Source organism: Equus quagga, chromosome 6 (genome assembly GCF_021613505.1).
Source record: "Equus quagga isolate Etosha38 chromosome 6, UCLA_HA_Equagga_1.0, whole genome shotgun sequence".
In the NCBI taxonomy this organism is placed as follows: domain Eukaryota; kingdom Metazoa; phylum Chordata; class Mammalia; order Perissodactyla; family Equidae; genus Equus; species Equus quagga.
In genome coordinates this window covers 130706259-130733955 of record NC_060272.1, presented here as the reverse complement: position 1 = coordinate 130733955, position 27697 = coordinate 130706259, and the positions used below count along the sequence as shown (strand labels likewise).

Here is a 27697-nt window from a genome sequence, read left to right as displayed (position 1 = left end):
CCCCCGTCCCAAAAAGCCCGAACTAGCTCCGCCTTTCCCCTTTCCTCCCAAGCGGAGGAAGTGAGGAAAAGGAAGCGACCGCCAAGCTACCGGCAGGCTTCCGGTCTGGCGTCGCAAAGAGGCCGTAAATCGAACCCTGTTTAGCCCCTCCCCTATAATTGGCGATTCTGGGGAGTGACGGAAATCAATGGCGAGCGACACAGGCTGCACTCACCCAATGGCTCAGGAGCTGGGCGGAGTCTTGCGACACGTGCTTCCGGGGGTCCGCCCGGAACCCCAGCAGATCTCGGCAGGGCATCCCCGCAGATCTCGGCAGGGCCCCCTTGCAGATCTCGGCAGGGTCCTAGCAGATCTCGGCAGGGCCCCCAACACACCTTGGCATGGTCCCCTCAGATCTCGGCAGGGCCCTCCCACAGATCTGCTGCGCCTCGTGGACGCTCTGCTGAGGGCCGCCGCGGTTCTGCCTAGGGCTTCGGCAGCGTCTCCGGCGCTTCTGCGGAGCATCTTCGCCCTTCTGCAGAGGGGCTTTGGCCCTTCTGCGGAGCATCTTCGGCGCTTCTGCGGAGGTGCTTCGGCCCTTCTGCCCGGGACTTAGGCAGTTCTGCCGACGTGGAAGAAGTGTGCCGAGCACACCGGCCTTAAACCCCAAAGTGCGGGAGCGAGACCTGGACCCGGACGGATGGGGCCGGCGCCTGCGGGAGCGCAGGTTCGCGGAGCTGCTGGGGAGCCGGAGGTGGGTGAGCCATTTGGAGGAAGGGATGCTCAACGTGCCAGAGAGGGCAGAACCTGACACTGACAGCTTGCTGGCGAGGAGCACGAGGGCGGTCCCCTCTGGAGGAGCCCCTTTGCCCCGCTGCTTCCAGCCTGGGGCACTGAGACAGACAGAGCTTGCTAGGGGAGATGGAACCTGGCATTATTTGGATAGGAGTAGTAAAGCCTGTTCAGCTTCTCCCTTCGCGAGCTCTGCACCTTGAAGTTGAAGGGACCCCTCGGAGCTTGGATATTTCCCTGATCAGTCCTTCTTCTTGACATTAGGGTGGGATCTTCTCTCTTGTGCTCAATTTTGTGCTCCCTGCTGTAACGAAGGGCACATGGTGGTGCTCCCGGAGCGCTCCAGTAAGGCTCTACGGGTACCGGGCCGTGGAGTGGGGCAGGGCCCAGGGCTGTAGGGGAGAAGGTTTGGGATCCCGCAGACAGGGGTTTGAAGCCTGCTCACAATCTAGGCGTACTAACTGGAACCTCGATTTCACCTGGTTTCCTTCAAACGTCCGTTTTCTGTTACGGTTATTGTGAGGATTGAATCACCTACTGAGCGTATCCTCCTCGGCCACTAGGTTCTAGCTCTTTCCATCGTTGAGCATCTAATATATACTGCTGCAGTCTGTAGTCGGGGCTTGCTAAGGGAAGTGGAACCTGGCAGGATTTGGATAGGGCAAGAGTGAAGATGCGATTTGTGAAGTCCCAGGACTAACCTAGCAGGAGGAGGCTCCCTGATGCATGGTACCTGGAAATACAAGGAGCTCGGGCATTGCTTATGGCAGGGCCGAGTTGGCTACTACCCCTACCATCTCCAAGCAGGGCTCCGTGCTTGTACTGCAGGTAGACAGGAAACCCTCAGCTCCAGAAGTTTTCAGTCTAGAGCTCAGTACTCTTCTTCTAAGTATGATTATCCTGAGTTTTACACAGTCTGACTCCCATTCAAAAGAGGGAGCAGGTGAAGTTTTTACCCACATCCTATCATGGTGGCACTTCAGGCAGTGGATGCTAGACACTGATGATCTCACACTGGCTTCTTTTTTTTTTTTTTTTTTTAAGATCTTATTTTTCCTTTTTCTCCCAAAGCCCCCCGGTACATAGTTGTGTATTTTTTTAGTTGTGGGTCCTTCTAGTTGTGGCATGTGGGATGCGGCCTCAACATGGCCTGACGAGCGGTGCCATGTCCACACCCAGGATTTGAACCAGCAAAATCCTGGGCCGCCGAAGTGGAGCACGCAAACTTAACCACTCGGCCATGGGGCCGGCCCTTCACACTGTTCTTTCTCTCACTGGCCACAGGTGATGGAGCCAGCTCTGGAAGGTACAGGCAAGAAGGGGAAGAAAGGATCCTCAAAGAAGCGTACAGTGGCTGGGTCTCCAGGGGAGGGCCTCCTACAGCCTGTAAAGCTCAGCCGGGCAGAACTGTACAAGGAGCCTACCAATGAGGAGCTGAACCGCCTTCGGGAGACCGAGAGTCTGTTCCACTCCAGCTTGCTTCGTTTACAGGTACCGTTGGGTGGCTGAGGGTTGAATTACAGGGGCAGGCCTGGGACTCTGAGGCTGAAAGATTCTCTGTCGCCCATTGTTATAGGTAGAGGAGCTGCTGAAGGAAGTGAGGCTGTCCGAGAAGAAAAAGGAGCGGATCGATGCTTTCTTACGGGAGGTCAACCAGCGGATCATGAGGATACCCTCAACCCCTGAGACAGAGGTAAGGCAGGTGATGTGGGGAACTGGAAAGCCCGGAAGTCCCCAGTCAGGGCCTCTGAAGCAGGGGCCTTGCTATTCTCTGGAGGGGTTGGGGTGCTAGGGAGCTCATTCTCACTGCCAAGAGGCTCAGCTAGGAGCGTCGTCACTTGTGTGTTCATTCAATCAGTAAACACTTATGTGCTTGTGATAGTTGTATCCTTAGGAGGTGTCAGTGAATAAAGTAGCCTATGTTCTAGTGTTGGGGTAATGGACAGTAGATAATAAGCATGACCAGGAAACCACATGGTGGTGTTAAAAGGTGGAAAGCACTATGGAAAAAGGAAAAAGTAGGCCTAGATAAGGGGATTGTGGGACTGTCAGATGATAGGAATGGTTTGCAGTTTTAAATAGGGTTGTTGAGGTAGGCCTCATTGAAGTGACATTTGTGTGAAGATTTGAAGGAAGCGAGTCAGCCATATAGATATCTAAGAAAGGAAGAGCATTCTAGTAAGGGGAAGCAGCCGACACAAGGGCTGAAAGGCAGGAGTAGGTCTGGTACGTTCCTTGGAATAAATAAGGAGACAACAGAAGGAGATGAGTTCAGAAAGGTCAGGGAGGAAGGTGGCATTTCATGCAGGGCCTTGTGTACCAAAACGAGGACTTTGGCTGTTGCTCTGTGTGAAGTGGGGAGCCACTGCAGGGTGTGTTTATAGAGTGGTGATGTGATCTAACTTCAATTTTAAAAAGTTCACTCAGGCTGTTGTGTTGAAAGTAACATGGAGGGGGGCAAGGGTGAAATCAGGGAGACTAGTTAGGAATCTGTTGTGCAGTGATCCACTGAAAAATGGTAGTGGCTCAGACTAGAGTAGAGAAGTGGAGAAGCGGTTAGTGTCTGGATGCCTTTTGAAAGTGAGATGGGGGGCCAGCCCCATGGCCGAGTGGTTAAGTTCGTGCACTCTGCTTTGGTGGCCCAGGGTTTCACCAGTTCAGATCCTGGGCGCAGACATGGCACCACTCATCAGGCCATGCTGAGGTGGTGTCCCACATAGCACAACCAGAGGCACTCACAACTGAAATACGTGACTATGTAACTATGTACTAGGGGGGCTTTGGGGGAAAAAAAAGTGAGATGCATGTTCTGAACAGAGATGGATCGAGGTGATTTAAATGTTTTTGGCTTGAGCAACTAACATGGAGTTGCCATGGGGACTGTGGGAAGACATGTTTATGGGAGGATCAGGAGTTTGGTTTCAAACATGTTGACAAGTTGAATTTGAGATGTCTACTAGACATCAGGGGGACGTGTTAGGAAGGCAATCAAATCAATATGTATCACTATCTGTGTCCCCACAGCTGACTGACCAGGCATGGCTCCCGGCTGGGGTGCAAGTCCCCCTCCACCAAGTGCCCTATGCCGTGAAGGGCTGTTTCCGCTTCCTGCCCCCAGCCCAGGTCACTGTTGTGGGCAGCTACCTGCTGGGCACCTGCATCCGGCCGGACGTCAATGTGGATGTGGCACTGACCATGCCCAGGGTGAGGTCCAGAATTTAGGGGATAGAGAGGCCTGCCACTTCACCACTTACAAATTCCTGGGTCCCTCTTTCTTTCCCACCTGCCACTTGTCAGGAGATTGAAATCTGAATTCTAAATTAAAAGAGTAGATCACTGTAGTCATCCTGAGGGCAGCTTAGATGTGCCTGTGGGTCAGTTGCTACCCCTTTGGAACCTTGCCTTCCTTATTTGAGAAGTGGGTATGGGGTTGCTAGCCCTGGCTCGGGCCCGCTGGCCAGCAGAGAATCCCTGGGGTTGCTAAGCTGTGACTCTCACCTTGGCCTCATTGTGGCCCCCAAGCTCTCCAACAATAAGCACTTAAGTGTCTGGTCATCTCTCTCTTCTGATCCCCTCTAGGAGATCCTACAGGACAAAGATGGGCTGAACCAGCGCTACTTCCGCAAGCGTGCCCTCTACCTTGCTCACTTGGCTCACCACCTGGCCCAAGACCCCCTCATTGGCAGTGTTCACTTCTCCTACACCAATGGCTGCCATCTGAAACCCTCGCTGCTGCTACGGCCACATGGTGGGAGGCACACATAGGACCGAGGGCACAGTATGGGGTGACACATCTTGGGGGGGAGGCACACACAGGACTGAGGGCACAGTATGGGGTGACATATCTGGCGGGGGAGGCACAGGGCCCTCAAGTCCAAGGTGAGAGGCTTGGGCCTCTAGTTTGAGGGAGAAGATATAGGGACTTCAGGTTCCAAGGTGAGAGGGCATGGGCCCTCAAGCAGAAGGATGGTGGTGCAGGGACCCCTCTGGCCCCAGGGGGCTGGAGGGTCTCAGCACCCCTGTCTTCCCCCAGGGAAGGATGAGCGCCTGGTCACTGTACGCCTGCATCCATGCCCTCCGCCTGACTTCTTCCGCCCTTGCCGTCTGCTGCCATCCAAGAACAATGTGCGCTCTGCCTGGTACCGAGGGCAGAGTCCTCCAGGGAATGGTGAGCAGGCACTGGTGTCAAGGGGGAGCTTGATGGAAGGTTGTTGTGGGGACTTCTCCTCTCATGGCTTCCCCTTTCCTCCCACAGGTAGCCCAGAGCCCCCCACCCCCCACTATAACACATGGGTCCTGCAGGACACAGCCCTTGAGTCCCACATGCAGCTGCTGTCAACCGTGCTGGGTTCAGCCTTGGGGCTGAAGGATGGTGTGGCACTTCTGAAGATCTGGCTGCGGCAGCGGGAACTGGACAAGGTGACTTGGGAGTGGCCCAGCTTCCCTGCCTCACAGAGTGGTGGGCTGGCTCTGAGCTTGGGCCTCTCTCTCCATCTCTCTTTCAGGGCCTGGGAGGGTTCAGTGGGTTCCTTGTCTCCATGCTGGTTGCCTTCCTTGTGTCCACACGCAAGATCCACACCACCATGAGCGGCTACCAGGTCCTGAGAAGCGTCTTGCAGTTTCTGGGTGAGGTGGCTAGACTCAAAAAGGCCAAGGGTTCCACTCATCCTGGGAATCCTCTCATCTCATCAAGGGTCATTTGAATTCTTGCTGTCAGACAGATGAGCAAACTGAATCCTGGAGGCAGGCAGTTGCAGCCACCTGGCCAGAGGGAGGGTGTCATTAGGGGTGAGTCCCCATGGAGGGGATACCCGCTGACATACTCACCTTCTCTGGTTCACTTCAGCCACCACAGATCTGACGGTCAACGGGATCAGTTTATGTCTCAGCTCAGATCCCTCCTTGGTGAGTGGGGTATGGCCGAGTCTGGGCACGGAGGCCTGAAGGTAAAGCCCCCACCCTGACTGCTTCTCTCTCCCCTCCAAGCCGGCCCTGGCTGACTTCCACCAGGCCTTCCCTGTCGTCTTCCTGGACTCCTCAGGCCGTCTCAACCTGTGTGCGGATGTCACTGCCTCCACTTACCACCAGGTACCAGGGGTCCCTCACTCCTGGGTTCCCCAAATGGCCCAGCCTAGACTCTGTCCCTTCTGTCAGCACCAGAACCCCAGAAAGTCCTCTCCAAAGAGCTTAGGTCAGGCATGTCTGTTGTTCTGAGCCCTCAGATCAATGAGGGGAGGCTGCAGTGGTGGTAGGCCCCCATCTGAGTTCCCGCCTTACGCTCTGGCCCAGGTGCAGCACGAGGCACGGCTGTCTATGGTGTTGCTAGACAGCAAAGCTGACGATGGATTCCAGCTGCTGTTGATGACTCCCAAACCGATGATTCGAGCTTTTGACCATGTCCTACAGTAAGTTCACGGGTGACAGGGTATGCCAGTGGGTTCTGTCTCCATGGGGCTAAGGTGATGGGACAGAGGTCCTCAGGCAGGTGCTCAGATCTTCCTGGTTGGGGGAGGGTGATACTTGGGGCCAGCAGTACCTGATTCCCCCTTTGACTCTCTATGCCCTCCCAGTCTCCATCCACTGAGTCGCCTGCAGGCTGCATGTCACCGGCTGAAGCTGTGGCCAGAACTGCAGGATCATGGTGGGGACTATGTCTCAGCTGCTTTGGGCCCACTAACCACCCTCCTGGAGCAGGGCCTGGGGTCTCGGCTGCACCTGCTGGCCCACTCTCGGCCACCAGTCTCAGAGGTGAGGTGGCATGGGGCGGGAAGTTGGTGGTTCTGACGGGCTTGGGTCCAGGGCCCCAGGAGATAGGAAAGACACACCATCCTTCTAGCTAGAAAGTAGGGTTCCAGAATAAGCTGGGGAGTTCTTGAGTTGAGCTCAGCATTTTCTACACCCTACAGTGGGACATCAGCCAGGATCCGCCGAAGCACAGAGACTCTGGAACTCTGACCCTGGGATTGCTCCTCCGGCCTGAGGGGCTGACCAGTGTCCTCGAGCTGGGTCCAGAGGCCGACCAGCCCGAGGTGAGGAGCCCTGGGATCTGGGCATGATTGGGCCCTGTCTTGGGAAGCCCAGCATGTTCATTGGGAGGAGTGGGGTGGATTGTCCTCATGCCACTTGGATTAAGGCCTGTTGGGGAGATTTCCGACAGAGCCCGTTTTTGTTGATCTCTCACCCCTTTCCTCCTCAGGCTGCTGACTTCCGCCAGTTCTGGGGATCTCGCTCAGAGCTTCGGCGTTTCCAGGATGGAGCCATTCGGGAAGCTGTGGTCTGGGAGGCAGCCTCTATGGCCCAGAAGCGCCTCATTCCCCACCAGGTGGTCACCCACCTCTTGGCACTGTGAGTTTAGTATCTGAATGCCAGGAGGCAACCATGGCTGGGAAGCCTTTTAGGAGGGTCTGGCCTGAGCTTTTGAGGTGAGCAGCTCACGGCCAGCAGGTCACTTCATAGCCCCCAAGGCCCACACTGTCTGTATCCCTTTTCCAGCCATGCTGACATCCCAGATACCTGTGTCCACTATATGGGGGGCCTCTTGGACGTGCTGATGCAAGGCCTGAAAGAGGTAAGGGCGCTGGTTCAGGGCTGGGGTCAAGCCTGGGATTGGAGAGTACCCTGTGTGGCCCGACTGGGTGAGGGCATGGAGAGCCGTCCATCTCAGCCAGGTTGTGCTTCCTGGAGTGTCCAGCAGAGGGGGCGCGCTCTCTGCAGCAGCCGAGCCAGGGCAGAATCCCCAGTGGTGATGGAGTTCTGTGGGGTCCTGGCCTGCTGACTGTCTTCTCCCTCTCAGACCTCCAGCACAGGTGAGGAGGCCCTCGCAGCTGCGGTGCGTTGCTATGATGACCTCAGCCGCCTGCTTTGGGGGCTGGAAGGTCTCCCGCTGACTGTGTCTGCTGTGCAGGGAGCTCACCCAGTGCTGCGCTACACTGAGGTGAGGTGTGAGGGGCAGGGAGCCCTCTCTGCTTGGTGACCCCCACCTCTACTCCACTCACTCAGTATTCTCCCTCCCACCTCCTGACTGTGGACACTCCCTCCCAGCCCCAGACCCCTTCCTCAGCCCCCCTTTCTCCATAGGTGTTCCCACCAGCCCCAATCCAGCCAGCCTACTCCTTCTTTGAGCACCTGCGAGAGCAGGCCTCACTCTTGCCCCGGCCAGACAAGCCCTGTCCAGCCTACGTGGAACCCATGACTGGTGAGGGGGCTCTTGGGAGGGGGTAAGAGGAACTCTTCCCACCCCAGGCCACAGCCTGAGACCTCTCACTCTTCTCTCCAGTGATTTGTCACCTAGAGGGCAGTGGTCAGTGGCCACAGGATGCTGAGGCCATACGGCGGGTCCGAGCTGCCTTCCAGCTGCGTCTGGCAGAGCTGCTGACACAACAGCATGGGCTGCGGTGCCGTGCCACAGCCACGCACACTGATGTCCTCAAGGTTAGGCTGGTGCAAGGCAGGGATACCCCCAGGGAGGGAGGGGACGGGGGTGTCAGGGTACCCCAGGCCAACATGTACCTCCCCATCCCGTACCCTCTTCCAACAGGATGGGTTTGTGTTCCGGATTTGTGTGGCCTATCAGCGGGAGCCCCAGATCCTGAAGGAGATGCGGAGCCCCGAGGGGATGATCTCACTGAGGGACACACCTGCCTCCCTCTGCCTTGAGAGGGCCACAAGACAGTTGCCCCTGCTCACCAGTGCCTTGCATGGGTATGGTCACCTGCGTAGGCTCTTCTATCCACAGACCCTTTCCTGCCCCATTCTGCTCTCCTGGCCACCTGTCTCTCTGGGAGGCCAGAGATGCTGTAATAGCTAGAGAGAGGACTTCTGGAGTCAGGCAAGTTCTAGAATCCTGGCCCTGCCACTTCATGGCTGTGTCCCTTTGGGCAGGATTCCCCCCTGGATCTTGTTTTTCTCTACTGTAAAATGGAAATAATGCTGGGACCAACCTCTTGAGGCATTAGTTAGGAGAATGTAACACATTAGCACGGGGGCCAGTGTTGGGTAGAGGTTGAATACACAGTGGCTGTAGGGCTGAACCTGTTCTTGGGCCCTGAGTGTGTGGGTCTCATTGTCACTGCCTTCTTCCTGCTGCAGACTCCAACAGCAGCACCCAGCCTTCTCGGGTGTGGCTCGGCTGGCCAAGCGGTGGGTGCGCGCCCAGCTTCTAGGTGAGGGGTTCACCGATGAGAGCCTGGACCTGGTGGCTGCTGCCCTTTTCCTGCACCCTGAGCCCTTCACCCCTCCCAGGTGATTCCCTCCACCTTTTCCCTAGCCAAGAAGTTCCCCTGGGGCCAGCTTTTATCCCTCATGCTGGGAGAGGGTGGCTAAAGCAAGTGACAGAAGGGGTCCTAAGACACCCCCACTATCCATGCCGAGGGGTCTAGGCTTCCGAGACTGTGGGGGTGGCCTAGGGGTGTGGCTGGGCTCCAGACTGTTTGCTCACTCGTTCCCCTCAGCTCTCCCGAGGTGGGCTTCCTTCGGTTCCTTTTCCTGGTATCCACCTTTGATTGGAAGAACAACCCCCTTATTGTCAACCTCAACAATGAGCTCACTGGTAAGTGGGAGGACTGGGGTCAGACAGCTGGAAGAACTACCCTTCTGGATTGCAGAGTGGGGCTGGCAAGGGTTTCCCTGTCAATTGGTGAGGTTTTCTTTCTTCTGCTCCATCCGAGATATCTTTCCCTGACTCTGACTGCCTTGGGGTGGGGAATTATTAGGAGGAAAAGGCCAAGATCAAGTCTTCAGGGAGCTCTGAGGCCATAGAGATATGGTTTGCCCACGTGATGATCAGAAACACAATGGGCTGGGGAGGGTCAGCAGGCCACTGGGGGCCTGGGAAGGGAAGAGGCAAGTGGAAGGGGAACTCTGAACACCGGGTGGGAAGTCTTGTGGTGGGGAACAGGAAAGGGGCCAGATTAGGATAGATGCCCAGAGCTCTTGGGGCTGGGAGTAATGATTTCTGTTGTAATATGAGGAGCTCCTGGTCCCAGCAGTGATGAGGGTGTCAGCTTCCTAATTCCCCAGGTGTGTGGGAGCACAGGGAGGGAGGGGGCCAGGGGCAGGCCTCAGCTTGTGCTGGCCCGGAAACTGGACTAGGGTGCCAGGCAGTGGAAAATTCTGCCTCTGGGCTGAGGCTGGGAGTTTAACGCCCCACCCGATTGAGGTAAATGCGGTGTCCTTTTCATCACTTTTGCCGCTTGGGGGAGGGGCATTGGAAAATCCCTGTGATGGGCAGCTGCTGGGTGTACAGTAGGAGGACCTGGACAGTAGAGGGTATCCTGGGGAGAGGGCCAGCTGACCCAAGACCCCTTTTGTCCACAGTGGAGGAGCAGGTGGAGATCCGCAGTGGCTTCCTGGCAACTCGATTACAACTCCCTGTCATGGTCATCTATACCCCCCAGGATCGCAAAAGCTCTGTATGGACGCAGGATGGACCCTCGCCCCAGGTTCAGTCCCATCCCTGCCCCTAAATGTGTGGTTTTCTCCCCCAAGGGAAAAACAGGCCAGCCTGACCTAAGAGAGACCTGTGGTCGGGTCTGACCTGATGTGTGTGTGTATCCCCCAGATCCTACAGCGGCTCGTGGTCCTGGCAGCCGAGGCCTTGCCTGTCCTAGAGAAACAGCTAATGGATCCCCGGGGGCCTGGGGACATCAGGGTAAGCCCCTGACCAAGGCTGACTCCAGGGGCCCTGTGGATTCTACCTTTAAACCATGGAATCCCAGAGCTCTAGGGGCCCTCACGAGGTGCCTAGACCCCTTATTTGGTGAGACTGAATCCCGAGAAGGCATTGAAGCTGCCCACAGTGCCTGGCAGTGGTGGAGCCTGGAGGAGAACCAGGGTCCCAGCTCCATCCAGGCCTCGTGCTTCTAGGCTGTACTCCTCCTGCTAGACCCAAACTAGCGTCACCTGGGTCTTAATGTTCCTGCCTTCATATGAGCATTCGGGTCCAAATTGAGGGGGTCAGACAAAGGGGAAGGAGGGAGCCATGATGGGCGGGTCAAGGGGTTTGTAATCCAGCTCCCAACTCGGCACTGCTGACCCCTCCCTACGCTTCCTTAGACAGTGTTCCGGCCACCCTTGGACATGTATGATGTGCTGATCCGCCTGTCTCCCCGCCACATCCCCCGGCACCGCCAGGCTGTGGACTCGCCAGCTGCCTCCTTCTGCCGTGGCCTGCTCAGTGAGCCAGGGTCCTTATCCCTGATGCCCGTGCTGGGCTACGATCCTCCTCAGCTCTATCTGGCACAGCTCAGGGTAGGTCCTAAAGGGCCAACTGACCCTGAGGAGGGGACTTCCAGGTGGAGCTTGAGCCATGGAGGTGGCTCTTAGGTGCCCACCTGTAACCTTGTCTCTGTCTTACCCTTTCCTAGGAGGCCTTTGGGCACCTGGCCCTTTTCTTCTATGACCAGCATGGCGGAAAGGTGATCGGTGTCCTCTGGAAGCCTGCCAGCTTCCAGCCTCAGCCTTTCAAGGTGTGCTGGCTGGTGACAGCCCTCTGTTCCTGAGTGTGAACATGTGGTTCCATGTGGGCATGCATATCTGTGTGTGGCCTGCTCCATGAGTGACCCTGTGTCAGCTGGGAAGCATGTGTGTCTTGGTGTTTCTGGGTGTGCCTTTGTGACACCTCAATCCACATTTCTCTGATTCCCCCAGGCCTCCAACACAAAGGGTCGCATGGTGGTGTCTCAAGGTGAGGAGCTGGTGCTGGTGCCCAATGTAGAAGCCATCCTGGAGGACTTTGCCATCCTGGGTGAAGGCCTGGTGCAGGCTGTGGAGGCCCGAAGTGAGCGGTGGACTGTGTGATCTCTAGCCCCAGGAGCAAGCTGTAGATGGACGGCAGGACTTCAGACCTCTGGAGCAAGATGTCAACGGCGTGACCTCCACCCTCGTTGCATATGGACCCACATGGAGGGCCTGCTGGCCTGAACACATTGAATCATCCCCAGCAAAAGCCCTGCCCCAGCTTTCCTTCTGATGCCCCAGCATTGGGGCAGGGGCCATGGTGTCCTACGGAGTCCCCTGGGCTTGACCGTCTGAACTCCCTGAAGAGCAGTGGGAGCCAGCTCAGAGAGGGAGCTGAATGGACCCCAGATGAACTCCATCCAACTGTCAGCCTTGGCCTGGACCTTTTTTTTTCCCTTCCTAGGCTGCTCCCAGAAGCCTGGAGAGGAGGGCATGTGCCCAGGGCTGAGGCTCTGTCCCCTTCCCCTTACCAGGGTGTGTGCCTGGACCTCAGTGTGCCTTCAGTGCAGCATCAGGCCTTTAAATGGGGTCCAGAGAAGGTGTGGCTCTTCCTGAGGGTCACAGAGTACCACCATTGAGCAGTGGAGAGGGGGCTGTGTGTGATGAATAGACCACATTGAAGGGGGACACAATGCCTTCCTGTGTTGGTTCTGCTGCTTCCCTGGGTGGTAACATGGAAAAGCACAGAGGACAGGAAGGGGCTGCATGGAGGAAGGCATGAGGGGACTGGTGGTCCCTAGTCCAGGAGAGATGCAGAAATCGCTGAGTGCTGCCCTGGCCTCTCATTGTCTGAGCCCCTCCAACTCTGTGTGTCTGCCTGTTCATGTCACAAACTGCCCCACTGTGCTCCTGCAGCAGGGGTCAGAGGTGAGCCAGACACAAGTCCTGCTCTCCCGGAGATCCCAGTGCCCTGGGAGAGGGAGATGCTGCTTCCTTTCAGCCTGGTCCACACCCTCCTTCCAGCAGCCTCTCCCTTCGTCTTCCCTAATCCTGGCTGTTTTTCCAGACTCAGCTCAAATAGTGCCTCCTCCTTAAACCCTTCTCTCGACCCCAGCCTGAGGCGCTCTTTCCCTCTGCTGAAACATTAGAGCAATTACTGTCTGGTTGGATCCTTCGTGGTCATGTCCAGCGTCATGAACTCTTCTGTTGCCTTAAACTCTGATTTAAAATTAAATCACTTCATTTCCCCATGTTCTTGGCTGGTCTGCCTTTTTCACGTGGTTTTAACCGTGTCTCCTATATGGAAGCTCTAGGGGCAGGGAACATGTTTGAACACTGGTTTCCTGGCACCTGGTATGGGGCTCTGCTCCAGCAGGAGACAGGTGTGTGCAGACGGGGCCCCCAGCCCAGGCAGATGGAGGCCAGGGAAGGCCACCGGAAGACTTCAAGGGGAAGGGAATCATCATTTGTGATCTCTCCCTAGAGTAGGTGGGTGCTGATGGTGAAAGATAAAGTAATGAAAAGTTGCTAATATTGAGTGACTTACAGTGCTGGGAACTGTCATTTTACATGTCTTCTGTATGGGAATTTGATCACAGTCATACTGGCCCTCCAGTATGTATTTTTAATTATCCTCACTTTCTGAGTGAGGGAAGGGGGTCCACGGCAGGCAGGGGCCCATTTGTGGAGGGGCTTTGATGCCTGGTTATCAGGCATCATCTTCTGAAGGATGAGCCACACGTGGGAACTCTGGTCTCCAATTTTGTCCCAATTCTGTTAGTCTTTGTGAACCTTTGCCAGTCCCTACTTGTCATGGGACAGCTTGGCCAGTGGTTGAACTTAGCACAGTGGATGCATTGATCGACTGTGCAAGCTAGGGTCTACAGCTCTATCCCCCTGCTCTTCATTCATGAATCCCAGATGCCAGCTGGCCAGGCTTTATTTTCCGTGAAAGAAGTGCAGTCCCTGCCTCACGGAGCCCTGCGTCCATGGCTATCTTTGGCCCCTCCTCAGTCTCCTTTTTCCTTGGTCCCACACACATTGCTGGGCTCAGCCTCCCCACCTCTAAAATGGGCATGATAATGGCTTTGTTGGGTGTCCCATGTGGCTAGGGAAGAGGGCAGAGAACTCAGAAACCCAAGGAGCTGCACCATCCTTTCTGTATTCCCTGCTTCAGCCTATAGGGTGGGGTGTCGGGGGAGCAGGAAGCCCGGGCTCCCATTCCAATCCCTCATGTTGAGGTTCCCACCTGTTTCCTCAGATTTCCTTTGGGAAGTAGTTGAGGAAGCTGGTGTGGTCTAAGATGGCTCTGTGGGGCGCAGGGGTATGAGGAGCCGGACCCTCGGGGTGGGAAGAGGCCTAGAAGGAACTCCTCTGTGGGCCAGGGTGTGCAGGGTGATGGTCATGGATTTCCGTGGGTGTGTCTGCCTCTGTGAGCCTCTGCGTTTAACTTGGCAGGTGGACCTGGATGGGGTGGGAGTCTGGTCTGATGTAGGACGTGATTTGTCTGCTCTGTGTGTGTTGGGGGGCGTGTACACGTCTGTATGCACTAGCCTGTGTGTGCAGGGTTTTGCCTCTAGCTCTGGGTTGCTGTCAAAGGGGAAATCCACTCTGTTTTTAAAGAGTAAGTCAGGACAAAAAGCTCTCAGTAAGAGACAAGGAATTCTGGATTCTTTCCGGTGGCTTTAAATTATTTTAAATAAAGCCTTCCCCTTCTTGGGGTTCATTTTCCCACGTTCTGTCAGAACTTCTAAGCCTCTCTATGTAGTTACATTTAGTGAATTCTCAAAGGGTCTTCCCTTCTGGCTGTGGTATCTGACAACCTCTCTAAACCAGAATCCTTTTAGCTGAAGACTGTTTTCCCCAGCCCAACTTCTTACTTTGCAGAAAAAGAGCAAGACCCCAAGACCTAGGGGTCCTTGCAGCAGGTTACATTCAACGAAGTCCTGAGGGCTGCTTGGGCCCCGGCCTATTAAGTTAGATTTGGGCTAGTCTGAGCACCCCCTCCCCTAATAAATATACACACATACCCGCCCCCCAACATCCGGTACTCACTTTGTGAGTCACAGATTAATCCAGGTGAGCTGATAAAGGGGAGGGGAAGCCTGAGGCACGTGAGTCACCCCTGCCCTCCACAGGAAAGGCCACCTCCCATCCCCCTGCTGCAGGGAAGGAGGGAGGAGAAGGCGGCATCTTAGCCTGCCCCAGGGAACCGAGGGGGCCAGGGTGTTCAAGTCCACTTCCCTCTCTCACTTCAACTGCAGGGAGGGAGACAGGGAGGATAATTTTTCTGGTTTGCATGAGGTCCAGAGAGGTGTAGGAACTTGTCCAGAGTCACACAGGGAGGTGGGGGTGGAACCACAGAGAAGCGAGGCATCCTGGCTCCAGGCTTGCCTGCTGAGCGTGGGCTTACCTGGGGCCAAGGGGTGGGTGAAGAGGGATAAAGGAGTAGAGAGGCCTGAGCTCCAGCTCTCTCTGGTTGTGGCGCCCCGAGGAGTGAAAATGCTGGCTCCCTCCCCGGTTCTGGGCTGCCTGCCCCTTGCCCCTCTCCCTCTGCCCAAGGCATGGACTGAAGCTGTTATCAGCAAGACCCAGAGAAGCAGGGGAAGGAGGGGGGTAGGGAGTGGGAGGTGAGCACTCTGGTCCACCTCAGCTCTGAGCCTAACTCTCCTCTGTTCCCCTTACTGGGACTCCTCAAAACAGGACCCAGCTCTCGTCTAGTCCCCCAGACTGGAAACCTCCACAGGACAGGGCCTGGGTCTCCTAAAGACCGATGAGGCCAAGGTTGGGCCCTGACTGAGGGGGAAGAGGGTGCTGAGACCCAGCCCCTGTTCCACTTGATGACCAATGGTTTGGATGGAAAAGCTAGATCTCTGGGGTGGGGGTAGGACAGAGGTTGTTTAAGGGTATAAACTGGCAATGAGTCGTAAATAATGCCCTAGCGATCTAATACATACTATCATGAATATAGACACAAATATCATTATTATAAGCAACAAACTTAGTGAGAGACTAGAACTTAATTAGTCCAACCACTCAAAAAAGGATAATTATGTAATGTGATAGAAGTCTAATTATCGCTAAAATGGCAATCATATTACACTATATAAATGTAACAAATTAACATGTTATACATCTTAAATTTACACAATATGTCAAATATATTTCAATTAAAAAAGAAAAAGAAAAAGATAGTCAGATATGGCATCCTGGCCTTTCCCCAATCTCCCTCCACAACACCCCCACTCCCATCTCTCCCCAGTAGGGTCTCCCTGGAGCCCAGTTGCCACTGACTCCAGGTCTAGAGACCCTCAGAAGTCATTCCTGAAGTCTGACTGCAGAATCTCCTGCTGTAGCCTAACCCCTGGCCTGGATCCCTCCCCTGTGACTCCTCTCCGCTAGGGCAGCTGGTGGCTGCCCTGTAATTAGCCCCTAGACTGGGTTGGGATGAGGGGAGAGTACACCAGGGCTCACACACGCCCATCGCCTTTCTGGAACGCCAGATGCAGAGCCTCCTTCCACCACCTGTCTCCCATCCTCGCCCCCTTCAGACCACAGGCATCTCAGAGAGCAGCTGTCCTGGGCCCCACCTCAGGTTCAGGTTCCTGTCTACCCAATTCTGCACGCCTCCAACTTCAGCTTCTTGCTGCCCTGCCCTGCCCACTCTGCCTCCTAAATCCCAAACTCAAGCCCTCATCCCTCACTCCAGCCACAGCTCTGCATCTGGCCTTTCCTTCTTCTGTGGCCTCCTTCCAGGCCTTCTGGCTTCAGTCTCTCCCCTGCCAACCTGTCATCCACTCAGCAGCTGGAGTGACCCTTCTAAATGGCAAAGGGAGACCATGTCAGCCCTCTGCTTAAAACCCTCAGGTCTGGGGCCGGCTCCGAGGCCAAGTGGTTAAGTTTGCGCGCTCTGCTTTGGCGGCCCAGGGTTTTGCCGGTTCAGATCCTGGGCGCGGACAGGGCACCACTCATCAAGCCATGCTGAGGCGGCGTCCCACATGCCACAACTAGAAGGACCCACAACTAAAAATATGCAACTATGTGCCAGGGGGCTTTGGGGAGAAAAAGGAAAAATAAAAAATCTTTTAAAAAAACCCCTCAGGTCTCCCATTAGCTATTGTTCTTAGCGGTGGAACATTTGTCAGTTGTAATCCTGTTCAGAACCCTCCTGAAAATGATTAAGATGCTGTGATTGAGCAGGAGGTGGGGCCAGGGCTCTGCCTCCTTGGCTTCCCTCTCCCTGTCTCCAGCTGCCGCAGTCCCTGTGAGAGCTTCCTCAGAGCCCTGGGCTTAAAGGAACTCAGCTTCTTGGCTTAGAAGCCAAGGCCCCTCCTGTGCTTTCTGTGTCCCTCCCCAGCCTCACCACGGCTGCTCTCATCCTGTACCAGGCCAGCAGCCATCCCTACCAGGGCCTGGCCCAGCAATCTCTCACCTGGAAGACCCTCCACAAAATCCCCAGCCAAATCTTTCCTCCTCCAGGAAGCCCTCTGGTTGCCTCAGCCCAAAGGATGCTCCATGCTTTCTTCCTGGTTTCAGAGGCCAGGCAAATGCTGGGTTCTGGTTCAGGCGCCCCCCCCCCCCCCCCCCACCCCAAATCTGTGAGCTTTCCTGCTCTCCTCGACCTCTGGTCCTGACTCCTCCTCCTCTGAAACAACCCCACCCTGGTTCTAGGAGCTTTCTTGTCAGTGAGGAGGGAGATGGGAAATCAGAAAGCCCAGGGGCTCTGGGGATCTGGTCCCTGAGATGTGAACTGGAGCCCTCCAGGCACCATAGGCCTGTCGGCAGTGATGGCCTGGTCTGTGTCAGCTCCATGTCACTAGTCACCAGCTCCTCTTTCCCCAGGCCAGCAAGGGGCAGGCCCAAATGTCCAGCCTGTCCATCTCCAGATTCCTCAACAGATCTCCATATCCTATCTCTGGCTTCTATAAACACTGCACCCAGACCCCCAGCCAGGCCCAGACAGGAACACACACAGATACGCACACAGACCCCCCTTGGACACACACATGCACACACAGGCCCTCATAGACACACACGTGGATGCGTGGACCCCATGGTCACCCACATGTACACACAGACCTCCATGGATACATGCATATACCCAGCAAGGAACACACCTGCATGCACATGGACAGTCGCACACGAGGATGTGTGGCTCTGATTAAGCAGGCAGCTTCTGGAATGAATCTTTCTTTCTCTGTTGACTGTGTAACACAGTTTCAAGGCCTGAAACATCCACACTCTTGTTTGATTCTTAGAGAGGCCCTGAGGGTGGGGGAGGAACTCCATCTGAAACCTCCAGGTGACTGATAAGAAACTGAGACTCTGAGGGTGGGGGAAGAGAGCTGTCTAGGTTGCCTGACTGGTCCGTGGCCAAGCCAGGCTTGGAGCTGAGATTCTGGGTCTGCGAGGGGGCTCTACCCACATCAGCCCAGTCCCCATGACTCTGGACCCTGCCTCAGCAAGGGTCTAGGCCTCTGCCATCCCTCTACCTCCTCTCTCTGACTTCTGCTGTCCTCAAAGGGTGCCAGGGCTCAGCTCAGGGACTCCAGAAGGAGAACCTAGAGTCCTCAGGATATGGGTCAAAAGGTAGATTTTCTCAGGGTCCAGCTGGACATCTGGCTGGAGGTGCCCGAAGGGGCAGTTTGTGCTCACGAGCTCTCCGCCATCTCGTCTGTCTGGAGACAGGGCTTCCACTGCTGGCGTGGAAGGAGGAGCTGCTCACCCGCTCCCCAGTCCGGGAACCCTCGTAATAGGGTGATTCATCTCTGCTCTCCACTCCCCATTCTTGTCTAGAGTCAGCCCCCGACCCTCAAGGCCCAGAAGCAGGAGTAGAGTCTCGCAGTGGCCTAAGAGTGGGGCGCACTCTAGAAAGAGGCCTCAAGCATGGAGGGACTCGACAGGTTCCCAGGCCCTGGCTCCCCGCCCCCCCCGTGCCCTCTTCACCTCTGCTCCCCATCCCCGTGGAGTATCAGTCCCAGAGTGAGACCTTAGCAGGTGACTTCTCTCCAAACCTCAGTTTTGTCATTTGTGAAAGGGGGACAATACACCCACTTTTGGAGGGTGTTTTGCAAACAGGAGGAAGTCCTTTCGAAACTTGAAAATGTCTGTGTGTCTGTTTTGGTCTGCCCTTCCCCCACTCTGCTCCAAAGCTCTGGAAGAGGTTGGGGGGTTCAGGAGGCTGGGGGGCCTGGAGCATGATTTGTTTTCTATGCCTTCACTCTTCTCCACCCCACTTACTGACGGCAAGGCCCATGTCTTCTTCTCTGCTGGTTCTGGCTGCTCCCATTCAGGCAAAAAGAGTTTGAGGGGCAGGAAATGAAGGGCGTGCCACCCCCACCCCTTCCAGGGCCCCAGCCAGCCCCTCTGGTCCAGCAGGCTGGGACTTGCATCTTCGGCCCTTCCCCTGCCTGGGAACCCACTCCCCCAGCTCTGACCTCGAGGAGTCACGGCCTCCCACAGGGTAGATGGGCTGTGGAGGCCCCTTCCTGGGCTCAGCCTTCCCCCCCGCCTGGGTGAGACACAGGCCTTGCTCAAGATGCCCTGGGAGGAGGTGAGGCCTCCTCACCTGCCTACTCCTGGAGCTCCCAGCGGGCTGGCTTCCAGCCTGCACTTGGCCCTGGCTTTCATTCCCAAAGCAAGAGAGGGAGCCCAGAGGGCTCTGGGTAAGCCGTGTGACTCAGTCAGGGCCTTTCCAAGCTCTCTCTTCTCTGTGAAGCCGTGCTTCCTTTTGCCTTCTGCTCTAGGGGGCGCCTTTCACATACCATGAGAACATGTCCTCTGCATCGAATTGTGCATGAGGTCCTGCTTCTGCCCCCTGAACTCAGGCCAGCCTGACACTCTGGACAAGCATCCTCAGGCCCTGACCCTTCTTAATCTCAGATGACCCAAGGAGGGGTGACAGGAATAAGGTACCCTTGAAGGCATTGCCTCCTTCGCCTCCTCCAGGCAGGGTCCTCGCAGGCCCACTAAAGCAGGAAGACCTCCCCATACCTTCTCAGCTCCAGCCCTAACCCCTCCCAATGTGTATGTGTATGTACACACAGGAACATGTGTGTACATGCTAGTTATAGACACGAATGAGTTTGGTGGGAGTAAATGGGTCATGGTCCTGGAGGTTGGGCCCTGATTTGGGGCTAAGAGACACTGAGAGCCAGCTTTTGTGCCACTTGCCAAGCCATGTGCCTTGGCATAGGCTGCATCCACCAGAGGGGGTCACAAGGATGCTCTAGGTGAGCTGCAGCCCTGGGATTATAAGTAGGCACATACACGCATGCACACATGTAGGAGGACATGCAGGTGCACGTGTTTTAAATGCTACTTAAGATACACAAATCCACAGGTGTGTGCGACCTGCTCGCTCCTGGTGCAGCGCACGTGAACACCTATGTGAGCTGAGTGCAAACACGTGTGCACAGGGGTTTTGTGTATGCCTGCTGGTGGCAGAGTTGCCGCTGTTTTTCTTTCCTGCTCTGGTTCTCAGGCCAGGCTCGGCTGCTGGCAGGCCCAGATGGGGCAGGGTGAGGATGGGGGGCTGTGGGCTGGGGTTCCCCCCTTTCTTTCAGTGTGGAGGAGCCCTTTGCTAGTTCCTGCCCTGGGCAGTGGGGGGCTGCAAAGCACACCACGGTGTGGGGAGAAGAGAGGGCACATGCACCCATATTCCAAGTCTGGGCTTTGGCATCAGCAGTCTAGGGCTCTGTCCTGAGGCACAGACTGGCAGTGGGGCCAGTGGGCAGGTACTCAGTGATGGCTCCCTGATGCATCATGGGGCCTCCCAGCCCATGGGGGCCCAGGAGGTGGGGAGCATCTCTCTGGACCAAGGGCCATGAGAGACCTTGTGTGTGGGTTCCATACGCCTGTGTCTACGGCCAGGCACTCATGTAAATGGGACCCCATGAGTATGTGAGCAGAGCTCAGTGTCTACAGGTGAGTGTGGCTGCCAGCCTCAGGGTGTGTGGGTGTGTGCACACGTGTGTGCACGTGTGTGAATCTACTCTATGTATTGCTACATCCCATCTCTTTGGGCATGAGTCACTTCTAGAGACCTCGTTTCTGACAGCCATTCCTCAAGGGGCAGATCCCCAGGGCCTTAGCCCACCTGGATTAAGTCCCTTTGGGTAATGGGGTTTCTTTGGTCTCCTTGGCAATGCTGCCACAGAGACTAGGCTGAGGGCATATTTGCTCCCAGTCCTGTGGGAGTGGGGCTCAGGCTGCCACACCTCAGTTTCTCGATTATTAAATGCAGCATAGGGAGCAGGGTTGCCCCATGACCCCCTCAGATGGGGCTGACACCCCCATAGTTTAACCAGCTTAATCTCTTAAAAGGACAGACTCGCCTGGCTGAGGATCAGCCAGAGTAGGAGAGGAGAGGGTTAAAAACAGCTGGGACTCACCCTGTTGGCAAGCATGTGGCAGGTGGCATGCCAGGACAACTTCAGCTCACCCTCTGGAGCCATGTGCAACATGCACGCAGGTACACGTGTGACAAACTCAGCTAACCCAGCTGTGTTCAACAGGCATGTGCACAGCCATGAGAAATGCCAGCAAGTGTGACCGGGCACACAGAACAGATATTATGTGTGGACAGAGTTGGTCAGGACACAGGTGACCAGCTTATGTGACATGTACTCACAGCCCAAGGAGCCAGGACCCACACACTCTGGCTGGAACTCAGCATGTGTGTTCTGTGTGTCCTCCTGGGCCTGGACTAGGAGAGGGTCTCTTCTCACTTGGAGCCTACCACCTCCTCCCTCCCGCCTCCTATTGAGGACATGCTGGGTCCACCATTCTGTAGAGTGGGTGCCACTTCCTTTCCTTTCTGACGTGTGTCCTCTCACCCCCACCGCGGTGGGGATAACAGCAGGGCTCACTGCGATGGGCCAAGAAGGGCTCTTTGGCAGCTCCATTCTCCCCAGCCACGGTCCTGCTCATGCCTCTACCCCTCCACTGGCTCTCAGACCCCCAAATCGCCTCTCAGCAATCAAGACACCTCCCCTAAGTGCCCTCCCGGGCCGACGCCACCCCCAGAGCTCCTCACCCGCCATGACCCTCCACCTTCCTCATCGGCTCTCTCCGCAACCCAGCGTCCCCACCCTGCAAGGTGTGGGGTGGCCGCCCACTCCTCCCGCCGGCGCAGGGCTGGGCGGGCGGGGCTGCGGCGGGCGGGGCGCGTGCCTCCCGCGCTCCTATAAAGGGCGCCACCCCGCGCTCGGGGCCACTTGCTGCTGCCCCGCCGCCCCCGCCGCCTGCCGCCGCCATGGGTCGACAGAAGGAGCTGGTGTCCCGCTGCGGAGAGATGCTCCACATCCGCTACCGGCTGCTCCGCCAGGCGCTGGCTGAGTGCCTGGGGACCCTCATCCTTGTGGTGAGTGCAGGCACCCGGAGAAGCCCTTCTCTCTCCAGCCCCCACACTCCCCAGTCCTTCTGGTCTCCGGAGGGGCTGTGTTTTCAAGAGAGCCCTGACGCTCTCCCTCGCTGAGCCCCGGGGCTTGACCCCTTCCAGAATGCTGACCCCAAAGCCCTCGTGTCCCCATCTCTGACAGTTCTGACTCTTCCCAGAATAACAGCTGGTTACTCTCCAGTGACAGCTCTGATCCTCCACCCTCCCAACAGCGACCCAGCCCACAAGCAGCGTTGTCCCTGTGGTCTGGCACCTCCAGCCCCTTCTGCTGGTTCCCGCAGCTCCCCAGGTTCCCAGAGTCCCAGCCCCGGGAGGCAGTGTGGCAGGTGGAAAATGGGCTCCTATTGGGATATTTGGGTCCTGGATGCCTAGCCCCTAAGGAATAATTAAGCCTCAGCAAGTCCAAAAGTTCCCGTGATGTGAGGACAGTTTGCCACAGATCGGGGCAGAGGGCAGAGGCCACACAAGGTGCAAACAGCAGAGCAGGGAAGAAGGGAGGACCCTGAAGATAGGAGGCTGTGCAAGGCAGCTGTGCCCCAGGCACAAAGGAAGTGGTGTGTGGCACTAGAGTTGCTCCCCTCCAGCCCAGCGGTTCCCAGACCCTGTCAGTTACCCAGACAGATTCTGTGCCAGCTTCTGTGTGGAAGCACTCTGAGCTGCTCCCAGCCTCTCACTTCCTCTGTGGGTTCCCTGACTGGTTCCTCCCCAGTCCCAGTTACTCCCTGGTTACACCAGTTTCGCCCCTGTTTTGTTCCCGTGTGACTCCGTTTGCGCTTCTTGGGTCTGGCAGACACACCAGTTACGGTCTCCATTTCCTGTCCCAGTTACTCTCTGATTTCCAGCCGCTTATGTGGTTACACCTGTTTTCCCCTGGGTTACTTCTGGGTTCAGTCACTCCATTGCAGTGGGTGGGTCACTCCATTCCTGCCCCAGCCCCCACCCTAGGTAATGCAGACCTGCCAGCCACCTGTGGAGGAGGAAGCTTAACCAGGGGCAAGTAGGGCTGGGGTGGCCCACCCCAAATGGGTGGTGGTGGTGGAGCTGGCTCTCTGGGGGAGAGAAGGCTGAGACCCACCTCTGGCTTCCAGAAACAGGAAGAGGGAAAGCCACAGCCCCTCACAAGCCTAGTGGCCCTACAGACTCCCCATCCCTTCTCTGCCCTGTGCCAAGAAGCGGGTAGGGACAGGTGCTTACCATGCTCCTGCCCAGAGCCTTGCACCCCCTACTCCCTCTCTGATTCACGGTCCAGCCCCCTGTTTGAGAGCAGCCAGGACAGGGGAAAGGTGTCTTCCACATGGAGGGCCTTCCGATACCCTCCCAAGTCTCAGCTCGCCTCCCCCACAAAGGAGCAGTCAGGCCTCGCGCGGAGCCCCAGGGTCATTTGGCTTATCCCCAAACCACGAACCACAAGGAGGGTGTTACATTTGTGAAGGCTTTCAGGCTCAGGTGGGTGTGAGGCATCAGGTGTCAGGGAAAAGCAAGGGCTGCCCTAAGAGGAGTAGCCAGGCCTGGGGGCCCCTGAGTGCTGGGCGAGGGTTGGGGACCTAGAGCCTGCAGTGGCAGAATTGGGGCTGGCTTGGTAGCAAGGGAAGCCCCCTTCTCTAGGCACCTAGTAAAGGTTGGAGGAGAAGAAGGGGGAGAAAGGGGAAGATTAGCTCCAAGGTGGTGGAACTGGCTCTGACAGCTTCTCCCTCCAAGGCCTCCTGGGATGGAGCCAGGGTTGGGCCTCAGGCAAGCAGGAAGCTGAGGCCAGGGCCTGCCAAATCAGGCAGGGTGCCCCAGACCCTCATGTGCCTGCTCACTCCCCCTCTTGCCCCACCCCCTCGCATCCTCACAATCTCTGTTTTCATTCTCACCTGGCTGCACGCCTTTGGCCTGCATCACTGCTGCTGCCTTCCCCGCTATCTCTTGGTCTTTCTGAGGGATGATAATCAAAATCCTTAACAACCCGGTACAACAGGACACTGACCCATCAGAATGGACAAGGCCCCTTAGCACAGGTCTTAGAAACTGCCTGCTGGGAGTTATAGGAAGGTGGAAGAGGAGACCCGGGGCAGGGGCCAGAGCAGCTTTGGGGGATACTCGGGGGCTCAGGGCAATAGCTCTTTACAGCTGGTGCAGAAGCATTTTTACATTTGAACAAGGGGAACAGATATGCAGTACGTTCTGTACTTGCAGGACATCAGGGACCTTAGTCCTCTTAGACCGCGCCCTTATCCCTGGCAGGGAGCTTAGAACCAATCTCCCGGCTTCCACTGCCCTGGGTCCTGGACTGGGGCTAGTGAGAGGAGCCACTCAGGTCTCTGTCTTTAGGACCTCCAAATCTGAGGGGGGAACCTGGACCCCTGAGGGCAGAGGGGTCAGGGCGGCTAGAGAGAGGAGGCTCTGGGACAGAGACAGGTCAAGGAGGTTGAGGGTGCTGAGAAGGGGTGTGGGGAGAGCCAGGGGCAGGGCAGGGGCTCCAACATCCCAGATTCAGAAGTGGATTCAACCTGACTTCTGGCTTCCTCCCTATTTCTTTGTGTACTGCCCACCTCATCACCACTGCCACCACCCGAACTTTTCTTTGGGGCAAAGAGGGAGGCAACTGCAGGTGGGGCATGAGGGAGAGCCTTTTCACCTCTATGGGCCAGGCCCATGGTCCTGGGGAGAAAACGCTAGGGTGAAAGTGTCCTTTACACCCTACTCCTATTGAGAGTCCAGAAAAATCACTGAAGATGGTTTGAGCATCTTCTGGGCTCCCAGGTCCAGACTCTGCTTCCAGTCCCTTCCATAGGGCCCTGTTATATTAGAGTCGGGACATTGGGGTTGGGAGGGCACGTCCGCTTCTTCTGCAGGGGCAGCAGCAGGGGCTTGGGCTGGATTCCAGAAAGGCCTCACGTCCTCCCCATGGTGGCAAGCGGAGGTTGCTGGCTTCACCCCTTCCCTCTGGAGTGGAGATGCTGGTCCTCAGCGGGGCCTCACCCTCTCTGCCTTGTTCTGTTTCCCGACACAGATGTTTGGCTGTGGCTCCGTGGCCCAGGTCGTGCTCAGCCGTGGCACTCACGGTGGTTTCCTCACCATCAACCTGGCCTTCGGCTTCGCTGTCACCCTGGGCATCCTTGTCGCTGGCCAGGTCTCCGGTAAGGCCTAACCTCCACTCTCAGTCATCACCCCTCAACAACTTTCCCACAAGGTGTGCCCTGGAGAGTGGGGCGGGAGGGCATTCCCCAGGGCAGTGCATAGCTGTGGCCTCGGCTTTGGGCCCTTGGAATAGGAGAGTGGAGAAGGAACTTGATACTTAGCCTTCAGCTCTCACCTTGGAATCAGAAGTTATCAGAGTTGGCCTGTTACATAGTCCAACCCGCCGTCCGGTTCAAGAAACCCTTCTCTGCGCCCCACTTCACCAGGGCCAGAGAGGGGGTACATGGGGTTCTGGGATCCTGGCCTCCCACTGTGGCAGGCTGTGGCTAATAGGCCCTATCTCTCCTCTGCCCAGGGGCGCACCTGAACCCTGCTGTGACCTTTGCCATGTGCTTCCTGGCCCGCGAGCCCTGGATCAAGCTGCCCATCTACACCCTGGCTCAGACGCTGGGAGCCTTCCTGGGTGCTGGGATCATTTTTGGGCTGTATTATGGTGAGCATTCCCCACCCTGCTCTCCTCCACTAACCCCCTCCCTCTGCTTGGGACCTGCTGGCACCAGGCCTTTCCATGACAGATGGCTAGGGCCTGCCCAGGCCCCGGGCTTGTGACTCACTCATTCACACACATAGGCCCAAGGTGGCGGGCACGGGGAGAAAGGAATGGGTTGAGCAACAACAGAGCCACAGGCCCTCCACCACACCCACCCCATCCCTCCGACTCCAGAGTGGTGCAGCGTGGTTATACTGACCCATGACCCCTGGAGGGAGCCCAGTTTGGGAGGGGAGACAGGCTTGCGCCTCTGCCCTCACCCACCCCGGGTCTAATCTGTCACCAGATGCAATCTGGGCCTTCGCCAACAACCAGCTTATAGTCTCGGGCCCCAATGGCACCGCTGGCATCTTTGCCACCTACCCCTCTGGACACTTGGACATGGTCAATGGCTTCTTCGACCAGGTACACTGGGGACGTGTGTGGGAGCACAGGGAGGGGGACCAAGCTGCCCTGGGTTGTTTATGGGCTGGTTAGGGGACAGGACTCCTTGTCTGTAGCAGGGTTTCTCAGTGTGTGGGGACACCTACAGAAGATCATGGTGGCAGGTACTTATAAAACATGCAGATGATTATAAAACATCCTAGGACTCTGCATATTTAACCAGCTCCCCAGAGGATCCTTATGCACGCAATAATTCTAGCATCGCTGCTGTAGAGAGCAGAGCACGGGTGACAAGAGCTGGAGGGAATCCAGAGGACAGAGGGAGGGACCAGAGGGTGGGACGGGGGCCGCACCTCACCCGTTGTCCCCCCTGCCCAGTTCATTGGCACAGCTGCCCTCATCGTGTGTGTGCTGGCCATTGTTGACCCCTACAACAACCCCGTCCCCCGAGGCCTGGAGGCCTTCACTGTGGGCCTGGTGGTCCTGGTCATCGGCACCTCCATGGGCTTCAACTCTGGCTACGCCGTCAACCCTGCCCGGGACTTCGGCCCCCGCCTTTTCACCGCTATCGCTGGCTGGGGCTCCGAAGTCTTCACGTGAGTGCAGCCCCTCCCCAGCCTGCCCCAGCCTGCGTCCCCGCTCCCCTGCCCCACCTGCCTCTGACCACATACATCTGTCCCCAGGACCGGCCGCCACTGGTGGTGGGTGCCCATCATCTCTCCGCTCCTGGGCTCCATTGCGGGTGTCTTCGTGTACCAGCTCATGATCGGCTGCCACCTGGAGCAGCCCCCACCCTCCACTGAGCAGGAGAACGTGAAGCTGGCCCATGTGAAGCACAAGGAGCAGATCTGAGTGGGCAGGGGCCCTTCCACCCGCCCCCACTCCCCGGAGCATCCAGTGACTTTGCAGGGGCAGCTCCCCCAGCCTTCACGATCCCCCTCCCAGGCTGAGAAGCTCCTTGTCTACCCTCACCCCACTGGACGGCCCCCTCCAGGATTTTCCCCTGGGCCCTCCCCACATGGGACCTTAAGCTGAGGTGGGGCAGGGATTAGGGCCACCGTCTCTGAATGGGCAGCAGGTGTGTGAGTGTGTGTGCACGTACATGTGTGTGGTTTCCCAGATATTCAGGGCAAGGGACCAAGTGGAAAGGAGTCAGGCTGCGGGGGAGCCCCGAGGGAGGGGGCTGGTGATGTGTCCGTCTGTGGGCGAGGAGAGTGCCGGGGGTCTGCACGTTTCACGGGCTCCATGGGAGGAGGGTCCAAATCCATGTGTTTCTGAGTCTGTGTTTTTCTAAGCAAGGGGCTTCTGTAGGCTTTGGGGGAGGCAGGGTGGGACAGTGGGTAGGACTGGGGGCGGGGCCACAGCCCAGGTGTGGGGCTCTGGCAGAGTGACGTGTTTCTGTCATAATGTGGGCATGAGGGATGGGGTGAAGTCCAGGTCACAAGTTTCATGTTGGCTTTTTTTTTTATTGTGTATGGCAGATGTTACAGTTTTAGGGAGACTCTAAGTAGGGTCTTCACTCCTTTAATCCTCACTCAACATATGTACTCTTTTGCCTTTTGTAAGAAAACAATAAAATGTATAAAACCTATGCCTAAAACTGTCGATTGTGTGAATCTCTCTGCTTGCTCTGCTCTTGGTCTGGGGCCGGTTAAGGAGCTTCAGTGTGTCTGGCCGCAAATACCCAGGGGGTCCGGCGGGGTGTCTCCCCTGGCCAGGGCACCCTGGGGGGAGTCCTCTGGCCCTGCCCTGGGGGACAGGGGACAGTCACACAGACAAAGCAGAGTGCCTCT

The 27697-nt window shown here is 56.8% G+C and overlaps 2 protein-coding genes across 3 annotated transcripts; both read left to right on the top strand.

Moving 5' to 3' along the window:
• Positions 1 to 257: 257 nt before the first annotated feature.
• Positions 258 to 12699, top strand: NOL6 (nucleolar protein 6). Of its 2 annotated transcripts, XM_046664780.1 has the most exons (26): positions 259 to 733; positions 2056 to 2262; positions 2348 to 2464; positions 3796 to 3975; positions 4351 to 4519; positions 4805 to 4939; positions 5027 to 5190; positions 5277 to 5397; positions 5618 to 5676; positions 5758 to 5859; positions 6061 to 6176; positions 6342 to 6519; positions 6678 to 6800; positions 6968 to 7116; positions 7264 to 7339; positions 7565 to 7705; positions 7849 to 7966; positions 8048 to 8202; positions 8309 to 8472; positions 8860 to 9012; positions 9222 to 9319; positions 10087 to 10211; positions 10331 to 10420; positions 10825 to 11019; positions 11136 to 11237; positions 11419 to 12699. In XM_046664780.1, exons 1-26 carry the CDS (start codon positions 680 to 682, stop codon positions 11566 to 11568), a joined length of 3441 nt encoding a protein of 1146 aa, XP_046520736.1. In that variant the 5' UTR covers positions 259 to 679; the 3' UTR covers positions 11569 to 12699. The 2 variants fall into 2 exon arrangements, with proteins under 2 accessions (XP_046520738.1, XP_046520736.1); XM_046664782.1 differs by lacking the exons at positions 9222 to 9319; positions 11136 to 11237; positions 11419 to 12699 and having other exon boundaries at positions 258 to 733; positions 10825 to 11004.
• An 8957-nt stretch (positions 12700 to 21656) lies between these two features.
• On the top strand, positions 21657 to 27495 carry AQP3 (aquaporin 3 (Gill blood group)). The gene is made up of 6 exons (XM_046664768.1): positions 21657 to 21811; positions 24843 to 24969; positions 25326 to 25463; positions 25807 to 25925; positions 26283 to 26500; positions 26588 to 27495. The coding sequence occupies exons 1-6, from the start codon at positions 21704 to 21706 to the stop codon at positions 26754 to 26756; spliced, it is 879 nt and encodes a 292-aa protein (XP_046520724.1). The 5' UTR covers positions 21657 to 21703; the 3' UTR covers positions 26757 to 27495.
• Positions 27496 to 27697: the final 202 nt, after the last annotated feature.